Below are 13332 nucleotides of genomic sequence, written 5' to 3' on the forward strand. Positions count from 1 at the left end.
GAGATAATGTAGAAAGGCCCTATTTTCTCTGGAGTTCAAAAGAGGTGATCTTATTGAAACACACAAAATTAAGAGGCTCTGACAGGGTAGACACAGAGGCTGTTCCTCCCTATCACAATCACAAGAGTCAGGAAAGTTTCACCCTGTATCTGCCTTTTACATGTGCTCCGACTGCATAGGTAGCTGACACACTTGCCTGAAATGAGAAGAGATGCAGTCCTCATTTTGAGGAGACCAAAAGATAGGTATGTTTGGGAAATTTCTGCTGGATCTTCAGAAAAATAACTATGTAGGTAGTCTACTACAGAAGAGATAAGTAGGAAAGTGAGGGGGCCCATTCGTGGTTCTTCCTGATGTCTCAGAAGTCTGAGTCTATCCATTCAGGGCATGTTTATTTAATTAGTGAGTGGATAGTGGATTACATCACTAATACTCAATCTAATTTAATATATTCTTGGCAGATTTCTTAAATTGATTCATTCGTGGCAAGCCTTTTGATGGTGCATTCTGACTGAACTGATTACAGAGTTTCTTAATTCAATTAAAAGTAGCAATAGTTTTGACAAAAGATTTCGATATGTTATAATATGCCACACTCTTCAGAAGTAAATGACACAAGGTGTACATGTATATTATTTGATTTCCTGTCATACTACAAGGAGTAAAGGAAGTGTATGTGTCAGGTGAAAACAGGCTACAGTGAACTAGTTGAATCAAGCATACAGATATGATCAATTCTGATGGTGGTGTTGAGTAAAATAACCTGCTGTTTCCAGCATTTCCGTTTTTGCACATACATGCACAGCCCATCATATTGTAAATATAATCTTTGGGCAGTTCTGATTAAAAATAATCAACGAGTACCCGCCTCTCTCTACAAATGTTTTTTCAGAATAGCTAAGCACATTTGTTTTTAGGATAGTTAAACATCTCTATCTCATAATTAAAATGCGACATTTACACAGTTGTAAACAAGTTGAATAGAAATGCACCCAGATATAATTTGAATCATGTTAAACATATGTTCCCCCACACCTTTCACGTTGACAATTATGCATTTTAGACTGCAGAGCTGAATTCAAAAATTTTCAAGAGGAATATGTTCCTCGGGTACTGCTTTTAAGAGCTATTGGACTCAAGGTACACTGCAGAGTTCAACCTTGTCTCCCTGGTCTGTGTTTGCCCCTGCCACCCCACCAACTCCCAAATCACCTCATGCCAACACCACCAGCTCACTGCCCCACCTTCCATCCAATCCTGGTCCCGGCCCCCACTCTAACCCTTGTGCCTGCCCCCTACCCTCCTCTACTCTTCACTTCCCCTCAGGCCCCCATCACCTTCCCAAAGCCACCCCCGCCACTCGACACCACCGCCCCACTCCCCTCTTCCCCCCAACTCCCTCTTCCTTCTTCCGGCCCCCCATTTCCCTTCTTAACCCCCACTCCACTCATCCTTCCTCCCCCCACCCCAATCTTTCCTCCTCCTCCCGCCTCCTCACCCTCCTCCCCATCTGTTCACTCCCTCCCCCTCCTTCTTCCATCCTCTGGTCCTTCTTCCCCCCTCCCGCTTCTTCCCCCTTCCCCTCCCCCCTCATCCTTCACCCCCCCTCCCCCCTCATCCTTCTTCCCCCCCTCCCCCTCATCCTTCTTCCCCCCTGTCCTTCTTTCCCCCCCACTCGTCCTTCTTTCCCCCCCACTCGTCCTTCTTACCCCCCACTCGTCCTTCTTACCCCCCACTCGTCCTTCTTACCCCCCACTCGTCCTTCTTACCCCCCACTCATCCTTCTTCCCCCCTTCCCCTCGTCCTTCTTCCTCCTTCTTCCCCCCTTCCCCTTCTTCCCCCCTCCCCCTCCTTCCCCCTCGTCCTTCTTCCCCCTCCCCCCTCGTCCTTCTTCCCCCCTCCCCCCTCGTCCTTCTTCCCCCCTCCCCCCTCCCCCCTCGTCCTTCTTCCCCCCTCCCCCCTCGTCCTTCTTCCCCCCCTCCCTCCTCGTCCTTCTTCCCCCCTCCCCCCTCGTCCTTCTTCCCCCCTCCCCCCTCGTCCTTCTTCCCCCCCTCCCCCCTCGTCCTTCTTCCCCCCCTCCCCCCTCGTCCTTCTTCCCCCCCTCCCCCCTCGTCCTTCTTCCCCCCCTCCCCCCTCGTCCTTCTTCCCCCTTCCCCCCTCGTTCTTCTTCCCCCTTCCCCCCTCGTTCTTCTTCCCCCTTCCCCCCTCGTCCTTCTTCCCCCACTTCTCGTCCTTCTTCCCCCCGTCTTTCTTCCCCCACTTCTCATCCTTCTTCCCCCGTCTTTCTTCCCCCCTCCTCTCGTCCTTCTTCCTCCCACCTCGTCCTCCTTCCCCCCTCCTCTCGTCCTTCTTCCTCCCACCTCGTCCTCCTTCCCCCCTCTCTCTCTTCCTCCTTCCCCCCTCTCTCTCTTCCTCCTTCCCCCCTCTCTCTCTTCCTCCTTCCCCCCTCTCTCTCTTCCTCCTTCCCCCCTCTCTCTCTTCCTCCTTCCTCCTTCCCCTCCCTTTCCTCCTTCCCCCCGTCTTTCCTCCTTCCCTCCCCCCGTCCCGACTCCCCTCTCCCCCCAATTCTTTCCCCCTCCTAACTATCGTAAGTTTTGCTGGAGACAAACAAGCAGGAAGGGGCTATGATCGCAGATGGGGGCGTGGGGGAGGGGGCTCAGTCCACACAGAGGGGGAGGGGGGGGGGTCTGAGACTTAAGAGTTTAGCAATGTTGGTGTGCCTGAGATGCGGGTCTGACCGAGATTCTAAGCCTCTGCGTCTCTCCCAGTCACTGACCTGAATTTACCGCCATGGTCACGACTGCCATCTTGGAGAGGAACCGGAACCGACAACTCCCGGCCTGCCCGGGGAAAAGCAGGCTGCACCCCCCGCCAACCACTTTAACCGTGCCCACACGAGCCGAGTGACCCTCCAACCACCGGCCCCACCTTCCCCCCCCCCTGGAGATTTTCTAAGCTCCCCGAACCTTCCGACCGTCAACCAGGCTCAACGAGCAGGAGGGAGGAAAGTGGGGATTGAACAGCACGTGACCCATCCGCCTGGACTACAAACGCCAGCATGCCCGGCGACTGGATACCGGAAGTGACCTCTCACACCGGCCCCCTCCTCCCAACCCAATTAAAACGTTGCCTTGAAAATATCACACCGGCCCCTTTTTAAAAAAAATACTTAGGGTAGGTCATTTGAATGCAGCGTTGGTTGTGAAATCGAAACGACTGGGATTGGGGGCATTTTTCTGAGAAACCAAAATCTGCGGCGCGAGGTGGGGGTGTCCGGGAAATGTAGGCGAGCGCCGCCTTGAAGGGAAAGGCGTACCGTTGGCGGACTACATATCCCAGAGTCGCTCGCGTGTTGGCCGTGGAGGGGGGAGGGGGCGGGTTTCCGAGGGAAAGGGTAACGGTCGCCGGTGGGGCAGTAGGCGCATGCGCAGCCGTTTCTCTGCGCAGACTCCGTGCGAGTTTCCTAGGGAGAGGAGAGAAAAAAAATGGTGGCCGGTGTGTAAATTGGAGCAGCGCCGGAGATATATAATTATAGATCAAATTATCCGCAACAGAGGAGAGGTGGGAGCGAAAAAAAAAAACCCTCCCCCTCCCCCCCCCGATCAAGGGAAAAAAAAAGATAAACAGCATCTCAACGCCAAGCAGAGAACGACACGGGATCAAAGGAAGGACAGAGCGTTCAGAGCTCCTGCTGAGTTTAAACTGTGAGTGGGAGAGAGAGAGAGAGAGTGTGTGTGAGGAGGGAGGGAGGGAGAGAGGCAGGCAGGCACTGGGAGTCTGGGTCACTGCTACACGGAGGCTTCAGCGGCACAGCCAGGCCGCAGCAGCCCCAAGCATCACTGGTGCTGGGGGTGGGGGTGGGGGGGAAGCGGCACCGGCGGGTGGAGGAGAGAGCCGGAGACAGGCGGAGGGAAGGGAGGAAAGGAAAGGGAGGGAGGCCCTGTGCTTATCACCATTTTAGTGGAGAAGGGAGAGTTGCAATTGTCTGAATGTTGAGAAGACAGGGATTTCATTTTCCCTCTCCATCCTTGGGGGTGGGGGGGGTGGTGAGGATTACCCTCACTTCCTTTCTTTCCCATCGCGCAATTTTATCATATATGTTTTTTTCCTATTGTTTTTCTTAAATATGTAAAATACGGCAATTCGTGTGAATTTGCTCTACAAATGGTAGGTTTTTAAGAAAGTAAAAAAAGTTCACTTGCCCCCAACCCCCCCCCCCCCCCCCCCCCCCAACTCTGCACTAAGTGGGCTTAAGGAAAGGCAGTATGTCTTAACTGAGCGGGAAGTGCAAGCGGTGTTCTATTTTTATTTGTGAGCCGATAGGCATCAAATAGACCCCCCCACTTATTCTTAGATTTTGCTTCATTGTTAACAGTTTGAGTTTCAGATCCATGCAAGGGGGGAGTTTACAGAAATGGAGTACAAGGGACGAAGGTTATTGTTTATTCGTTTCTGAATAAGTGCAGGCATTTTATTCACCTGGGTGATTGGGAATGATAATTAAGTACGTTAAAAAAGATTGTTCTTGTTGCACGTTTTCTACTTTTTGCTTTGGCTATAAGGATTTAAGTGCTCGTATTAATATCAAGTTAGAACTGTTCATGTTTAATTTAGGAACAACAATCCGGGAGTTTCAAAGAGGAATGGTGAACATTTAATATTTATCATCTGTCTTTTACATTGATATATAGAATTGCTAATGAGGGAGGGGAAGTAAAGGAGTTTAGCCTTTTAAAAATACAGAATGTAAGACAAATTTTAATATTTTTGAATGTTGACATCTATGTGTTTAAAAGGAGAAAGACAAAGCAGGAGAAGTTGGCTTTGCATGACAGGTTAGAGGAAATGCAGGGCTGCTGGGGAGAGAATGGAAGCATCTCATTGACCATGTTGTGCTCAATTTCAAATAAAAATGTTTGGGAAGAGCTGTATTTATTACCTGCCCCTAACTGCCCTGATGGGCTTTCATGAACGGCTACAGTCCTGTTTGCATTGGAGCTCCCAATCTGATATATATATAATAGTTTAGAAAAAAAGACTCTTCACAGAATTGTAACAGTATTACTTGACACTTGATAAATTTATTGCAATTCAGTGGTTCTTGACAACTCTCAGTTTGTGGTGCTATCTTGTATTTTTTCAGTCTTGTAAGTATATCTACCCAGCAGTAGCAACAATAATAAATTTAATTGGTTCTGAGGGTGGCAAAATTTATTCGGGGCAGGTAGTTTGCAAATGTGGTGTTATGGTGATTGAGAATTTTCTTGCTGTGTTCATGATGCAAACTATATTTCATAATTTATGTTTTTGTTCAATAATGAAACGGGATGATTTCAGGATAAATTTTTGTCTCAACTGTTTTTTCTCCCTTTTGCCAAGGCCTTTGCCCGTTGCTGTGATCAGGTGCCTTCATACATCATCCAGGCAGCCATAATTCATGTACAAGACTTACCAGTGTGCGACAGTAGCTCTAATGTATTGTTCTCTCCATTCAGAAATGCTGATGTCTATTTTGAAACACATACAAAACTGCCTCTAAGTTAGTTCATGCCAGAGGTCCAACTTGGGATCCCTGGATTGTGAGATTCAGATGCTCGTCAGAACTTGCTGAGCCTGTCCAAATAGTTTTTACTTGTTTCGCAGTGCATCAGCTTAGCTGCTACTGTTGGGCACTGCCGGGCATTAACTAGGTAACGAACCACAACAGTGGAGTTCCAATATAGTTTTACACTGTACTTTGTTTCGCTGGTTCTTGTGTTGAGGCGCCACTTGCACAGATTTAAGTCTTATTGGTCCAGCCAACATTGTTTGATATCTGCATTTTGACCATCTGTGTTAATTGGAGCTGTCCTGTGTTCTAAGGTACGAACCTGTATTGTTAAACATAAAATTGCTGTTTAGGTACATTGGTCAACTCCGTTTGTGGTTTGTGGACACACAGATCACAAAATCCTAATAATGATTGCTCATCTGTGCTCAATTTGTTTCACTGTTTAGGACTGGACCAACTGCCCTCAAAGTCCTGGTGTGGGGCAGGTGAGGTAGGGGTGGTAGTGTGAGCTAACCAGGGCTTTTGAACCAATGACTCAATGACCTGTGCTGGAAAAAATGCGTGTATGAATGCTCGATCAGGACAGCATTGAACTTGGCTGTAATACCTCTGGTTGAATATCTTGCTAGTATCATCAAACTTCATACAGGAAGTATGGTCACTTTGGCAAGGCTTCAGAACATCTGTGTTGCGCTGCTTCCAGTTGGGCATGCAGGAGCGGTGGGGGTTTGGAGGAGGAGAGGTTGCCATTACCTGCAATGTGTAAAAATTTATTGCACTTTTCAGTGGTGTTTGGAGAGGGCCATTGGAATTGCATCAATTGTGATGAGAGAAATTAACCATATGAAATATATTTGGTCATGTAAGCATGTTAAATGGGTTTTCTGATCTCATACTTGGGAGTTTTTTCAAAATCCCCATCTTAATTCCCATTCATGCAATGGACTGTGCCCTGGAACATCAGCCCATTTACTTAACTGATTTGGCAAAACTTCATTGCTTTGGAGAACTGAAGGTGTGTAAGATAACAGAATGAAGAATTCCTTTCAGTAGCAGGACCGTTAAATGTGTTTGTTCTTGAGACAATATCGCACTGCCCAATAATTGTATTTACTGCCTTATCAAACAGTAATCAGGAGAAAAGCATTCCTCAGCACACATGGCTTGCCCATCCAGCCAATTTATACATTTGGAATTGGTTATTTAATTTCAGTTCAGAAAACTTCAGTTTTCTGCTTTATTCTCCCTTCCTGAAGATACAGCACCTGCTTGATGAGTTATGTCCCCCCATCTTGTACTTTGTGCTTGTGACCAATCTTCTGCCTATGCCTAAGTATACATTGTTGGTATAATATTCAGCAGTGTAGAGCTTCATATTTAACTATTTATAAAATTAATGTTTCATATTTAATATTTTAAATCTATTTGCAATAGTTTCTGTAATTTTGAGGGAATTTTACAGTGGTGAATAACCTGGAGGAGGATGGAGGCAGGAGTAGCATGTAAAGTGATTTTCCACCTTTGTCTATTACTTTGACTGCCTGTGTGCCAGTAATCTGGAGAGGCAAATTGGGCGACAAAGTTTCAGTGGCACTCCAGCAAACAAATAGATGTATTGTACTTGATTGGTTCTTTTTAGCACATAAAGCTTTCTCATTTTGTTGGGTGATAAGCAGTTCATATTGTTGGCTGGTCCGTTTATCCTTCTGTCCAGCACAGTCCCACATAGAACCTTGTAACCCCCTCCTATGGCACAACCCCTTGCCCACGCAAAAGATACCCTCCGGGACACCCTGGTCCACTCCTCCATCACCCCCTACTCCTCAACCCCCTCCTATGGCACAACCCCTTGCCCACGCAAAAGATGCCCTCCGGGACACCCTGGTCCACTCCTCCATCACCCCCTACTCCTCAACCCCCTCCTATGGCACAACCCCTTGCCCACGCAAAAGATGCCCTCCGGGACACCCTGGTCCACTCCTCCATCACCCCCTACTCCTCAACCCCCTCCTATGGCACAACCCCTTGCCCACGCAAAAGATGCCCTCCGGGACACCCTGGTCCACTCCTCCATCACCCCCTACTCCTCAACCCCCTCCTATGGCACAACCCCTTGCCCACGCAAAAGATGCAACACCTGCCCCTTCACTTCCTCTCTCCTCACCGTCCAAGGACCCAAACACTCCTTTCAAGTGAAGCAGCATTTCACTTGCATTTCCCCCAACTTAGTCTACTGCATTCGTTGCTCCCAATGTGGTCTCCTCTACATTGGAGAGACCAAACGTAAACTGGGCGACCGCTTTGCAGAACACCTGCGGTCTGTCCGCAAGAATGACCCAAACCTCCCTGTCGCTTGCCATTTTAACACTCCACCCTGCTCTCTTGCCCACATGTCTGTCCTTGGCTTGCTGCATTGTTCCAGTGAAGCCCAACGCAAACTGGAGGAACAACACCTCATCTTCCGACTAGGGACTTTACAGCCTTCCGGACTGAATATTGAATTCAACAACTTTAGGTCGTGAGTCCCCTCCCCCATCCCCACCCCCTTTCTGTTTCCCCCTTCTTTTTTTTCCCAATAAATTATAAAGATTTTCCTTTTCCCACCTATTTCCATTATATAAAATAAAAAAAAACCCACTAGAGCTATACCTTGAGTGCCCTACCATCCATTCTTAATTAGCACATTCGTTTAGATAATATCACCAACTTTAACTTTAACACCTATGTGTTCTATTGTACTATTGTTGTTGACATCTTTTGATGATCTGCTTCTATCACTGCTTGTTTGTCGCTACAACCACACCAACCCCCTCCACCTCTCTGTCTCTCTATCTCTCTGCCCCCCGCACACACACCTTAAACCAGCTTATATTTCAGCTCTTTCCTGGACTCGAACTCAAGTTCTGTCGAAGGGTCATGAGGACTCGAAACGTCAACTCTTTTCTTCTCCGCCGATGCTGCCAGACCTGCTGAGTTTTTCCAGGTAATTCTGTTTTTGTTTTGGATTTCCAGCATCCGCAGTTTTTTTGTTTTTATTTTTTAGAACCTTGTAATGTTGTCCTCAGTTAATTTCGGTGCCAAATCTGATTCTAGAAAGGCAATTGACATGTAACAGCCATTCTGATAGCAAGATGATGCAAAAGTCAGTGACTGTTCAATGTCTCGTGTTTAGATTTGCCAAACATCATGACTATTTGGAAAAACTCAGCAGGTCTGGCAGCATCGGCGGAGAAGAAAAGAGTTGACGTTTCGAGTCCTCATGACCCTCGAAGGGTCATGAGGACTCGAAACGTCAACTCTTTTCTTCTCCGCCGATGCTGCCAGACCTGCTGAGTTTTTCCAGGTAATTCTGTTTTTGTTTTGGATTTCCAGCATCCGCAGTTTTTTTGTTTTTATCATGACTATTTGTGTTAGCCAGCCTCCACTGTACAGTGTGTAAGGACTCTGAAGCATGGTTTAAAATCCCCATCTTGACTGGCCGGTATTATTCCACGATTGCATTATAATAAAATAAAATTTGACTTATTTGCAATAGCAGCAGATAAGGGCTGTGGACATGTGGTCTAAAATTCAGAGCTGTTACCTGTAGCTTCACCTGTCACTTCCTGATGTAAATCTGGATGCTGTGTTGTGAAGCACGTGTTGTTTTTGGGCAGTGTTGAGAGACATGGATAACTGACTGCTTCAGCAAAGAGGAAAACTATCTGATCAGAGCAATTTGGGGTGGGGTTTGGTGAAATGAAGTAGGGACTTGTTAACTTAAGCAGCAAAGGTTAAGATGGCAATTGAATTTAGCTGTCCAAAATAATGGAAGGGTTTCAGATGGTAAACTGAAACATTTGCACTGGTTATTGAATTGGCATAAAGGGGCCAGAACTCAGGATAGATTCTGAACCATGGAAGAGACTCCAAAGATTATTCGAATAAGGAATATATTACCACAAGTGATTATAAAATCCCAGCCAATCAACACATTTCAACCCATCACCCTTGGATACTTCAATCATCTAATTCTGGTCCCATGTGCATCCCTAATCGCACAAAGTTGATGGCTGGAGTCTGAATGCATTGAGATTAAGTATTTAACTCTGGGAATTTGGCAGAACCTTTGGATGAAAGCTCAGTGAAGAAGATGATCCTAATCGTAATTGCTACACCATTGGTTGCGATGCCTTCAGTTGCCTCGGCCCTAAGTTCTGGAATACCCTACCTGTACCTCTCTGTCTCTGTACCCTGCTTTCCACTTTTAAGACACTCCTTAAAACCTATGTCTGATCAAGCTTTCAGTCGTCGAACCTAATATCTCTTTACGTGGCTCGCTGTTATAATTTGTTTTATAATGCTGCTGTGAAGCACCTTGAGACATTTATGTTAAAGGCCCCAAATAAATGCAAGTTTGCTTTTGTTGCTGTGGGGGAAAAAACAAAAGGCCTGTGACTGAAGTGAGTAGCACCAGCATTGCTATAACATACTGGTGATGTTGAACTAAAATTTTGCATTCTGACTTGGGGGTGGGAGGGTGTAATGATTGCTTTGAGTGCTAGATATTTAATACTTAAATATTACAAAGCTGAGGGCATGTGTTCTTGGACCCCTGCATGAATTTTGAAGTAAGAAACGTGTCCAATCTCTTTTTCTAAACAGTGATGGATCAAGTATAGCAGCCCTAAAGGATTGCCAGAGTGACCCAAGACTTTTGTGACTATTAACTGATAGAGCATTATCCATCATGCCCTACTCAAATGTAAAATAGTATGATGAGTGAGTATGGAAGCTAACGTTGCTGCCTGCTCATACTCCAGTTGAGATGCTTTAACTCCCATAGGCTACAAAGCAGTTATATTTTGGTTTACCCTCCATCTTTGTTTCTGCCATGCAGGGATGAACTTGATGCATCAATAGAGCAGAGGAATGATCTGCTTTGTTACTGCCCATCTTTTGTGCCGCAGAGACCAAGACTAATGAGGAGGAGGTGGTGGTGGTGTTGTGGTAATATCACTGGACCAGTAATTCAGAGGCCCAAGCACAGCCCTGGGTTCAAACCCCACTACGGCAGCTGGTGGAATTTAAATTCAATTAATAAAGCTGAAATATAAAGCTGTTCTCATTGATTGTCATAAAAACCTATCTGGGTCACTACCCTTTAGGAAAGAAAATCTGCCATCCTTACTTGGTCTGGCCTATGTGTGACTCCAGATCCAGAATAGTGTGGTTGACGCTTCACTGCCCTCTGAAATGGCCTAGCAAGCCTCTCGTAATTGGGAATGGGCAACAACAATATCCCGTGAAAGAATAAAGAAAAAACAAATGCGTGATGTGCCTGGGACCTCCAAGAGCCGAGGCTGCATGGAACTTAGTCCATTAGTTTGTTTCCTGTACAGTTTTGAGACTCGATCCTTGTTCAGACTAATGTTGATTGATCTGAGACTCCTTCAGCAATTCCGGTTTTGCAAAAGTGGAACTTGGTATTGGAGTTTTACTTCTAATAATTGTAAGCGGTTTCTCATTGAGCTCTTTAGTGGATTTGTAGTCACTCACTTGAAGCAAAATCACACTCAAGCCAACACACTTCACTGTGCCAGACATGTCTGATGTGGCCTTCATAGATATGTTGATAGGATGAGACAAAGTAAAGTGAGAGTACAAACAAAAGCAAAACCCTGCTGGGCTGAATGGTCTGCCTCTGTGCTGGAAACTGTTTGTAATCTTTCCCAAATTGCCCCGACCTCCAGTGACAGGCCTGTATCTAGCAGTACTTCACCCCAGTGTAGACATGCCAAAATATTCTTTGTAGCCAACCCAAGCATGGAAAAAAATCAATTGTCCTTTTTTCACATATCAAATGAAGGTTGAAAAATGTTGGATTTTGCTGAAATTTGAATGAAAAAAACAGCTTCGGTGCAGTAAGTGAAAAATGTACATCTCAGCTTTTCATGTGGTTAATATCCCAGTGGCAGCACATACACCTACTTGCAAGTATATATGAAGTACCTGTGCTTATGCACAGATTATTTTTGGTGTCCTGGTGACTGATTTTAGCCTGTACACAGCCGTCGGTGGCAGCACTGTCATTCTAAGCATTTTTAGTGAAATTCAACCTTCCGGGAGTGTCGGAACATGGATAGGCCCCTTGAGCTTGTTCTGTCATTGAGTGAGATCATGGCTGCTCTGTGACCTAACTCCTTATACCTGCCTTCGCCCTTTGTACTTTTGGATAATCTCAGCTTTAAAGTTAAAATCTAAAGTCACAGCCTGGGTGCCAATGAATTTCAAATACTTGGTTCAAGTTTCCTCCTTTCGGTTGATATAAGAGTTCAATGTAAAATTAGTTTGAGCATGTCGGTCCATTTCTTTCAGTGGGAGCACAAGAATGCTTCTGTCTTGCACTGTTGAGAGCCTAAGTCTGATCACAAGGTAGCTGGTGTGGGAAATGGAAAAACATCTTCCTATTGTGCTTGAAATGCTTTGCTGTGATTGAGGCAGGGTAGAGGAAGCTTTATTCTGCACTTCTGCTGTTTGAGCTGCACTGTGCTTGGGTTGCTTGATACTGGCACTGGATGCCTGAAATGGAAAATGTTCTGTTGCACAAAATGCAGATGTTTATTTTGCACAAAAATTGGCAGCAAAAATGAGTTTTTTGCTGAGTCTTTAACTTGACATTATACTCATAGACCTAGCAGAGTTGAAATAGTCACAATGTTGAGTGGTAATTGACGTGAGTATCAGTAAGACATGGATAGTGCCCATGCAAGAAGAGGTAAGTTCGCATCTGAGGTTTGTTGATGTGATGAGTTGTTTCTACGGAGACCATCTTTTGCGAGAAGCACAGGAAAGCCAAACCTTGCGTTTACATAAATATAAAAATAAAATACTGCAGATGCTGGAAATCTGAAATAAAAGCAGATAATTCTGGAAAACTCAGGTCTGATAGCATCTGTGGATAGAGAAACGGAGTTAATATTTCGAGTCCATATGACTTTTCTTCAGAGCGAAAGAGAAATAGAAATTAAATTTGAATTTATAGTGTTTGGGGGGGTTGGAACAGGTGGTTCAGGGATAGGTGGGAGCTCAGGAGAGAAGACCTTCTTTAGTCTTTACCACTGCTGTTAACACTCCCTTTGTCTTGTGCCCATGACATCTTTGTCAATCTCCTGCGCTCCCACTTATCCCTGACCTTCCATTTTGCTCCACCCCCTTTTAAACAGTATAAAATCCATTATATTTCTACTTCTCTTTCACTTTGAAGAATCATATGGGCTCGAAACGTTAACTCTGTTTCTCTCTCCACAGATGCTGTCAGACCTGCTGCGTTTTTCCAGAATCTTTTTGTTTTTATTTATTGCTTCTACATCTCGCCTGTGAAAGGCCTGTGAAATCCTCCATGCCGTAAAGCATTTCACAGCGTACAAATTATCTTTGAAATATATTTACTGCAGCCAAATTGCACTTGAGGTCCAAGAAACAGCAATACAATAACCTCTGAATTTTATCGTTTTTTGATTTTGTTGGGGGGTTTGATTTTGACTGAGGATTAAAAGAACTTCTCGTACACAATGATGGATTAAGGTCTTGTTGAGATGTATTGTAACTAAAGACCATAGGAGTTGTAGGGAAGAACAAGTGATTATTTACTGAAAGTGAATGAGTTTTAGATTTCAGAGGACTTGAGTTCTCTAAAGTGCGGCAGTTGAACAACATGCCAACCTTTGTGCGGTTGTAAATATGAAACATGTTAACAAATCCTATTTGTTGCCATCCTAAGGGAGTGTATTTACATTTTA

At 45.4% G+C, this 13332-nt stretch overlaps 2 protein-coding genes across 6 annotated transcripts in view; one reads left to right on the top strand and one right to left on the bottom strand.

The window, feature by feature from the left end:
* nup205 (nucleoporin 205) overlaps nucleotides 1–2898 on the bottom strand; it is a 98826-nt gene extending 95928 nt beyond the window's left edge. For both annotated transcript variants that reach the window (XR_005946470.1, XM_041216128.1), the window contains exon 1: nucleotides 2777–2898. Coding sequence is in view for 1 of the 2 variants with exons in the window: in XM_041216128.1 (XP_041072062.1) it covers nucleotides 2777–2807 (31 nt within the window). In the remaining variant the exon portion in view is untranslated. The remainder of the gene's footprint in view (nucleotides 1–2776) is intronic.
* A 551-nt stretch (nucleotides 2899–3449) lies between these two features.
* The window catches only part of cnot4b (CCR4-NOT transcription complex, subunit 4b), a 149649-nt gene continuing 139766 nt past the window's right edge, over nucleotides 3450–13332 (top strand). For all 4 annotated transcript variants that reach the window (XM_041216266.1, XM_041216268.1, XM_041216267.1 and 1 more), the window contains exon 1: nucleotides 3450–3704. The gene's annotated coding sequence lies outside the window, so the exon portion shown is untranslated. The remainder of the gene's footprint in view (nucleotides 3705–13332) is intronic.

The sequence above is a fragment of the Carcharodon carcharias genome, chromosome 21 (assembly GCF_017639515.1).
Source record: "Carcharodon carcharias isolate sCarCar2 chromosome 21, sCarCar2.pri, whole genome shotgun sequence".
Lineage (NCBI taxonomy): Eukaryota > Metazoa > Chordata > Chondrichthyes > Lamniformes > Lamnidae > Carcharodon > Carcharodon carcharias.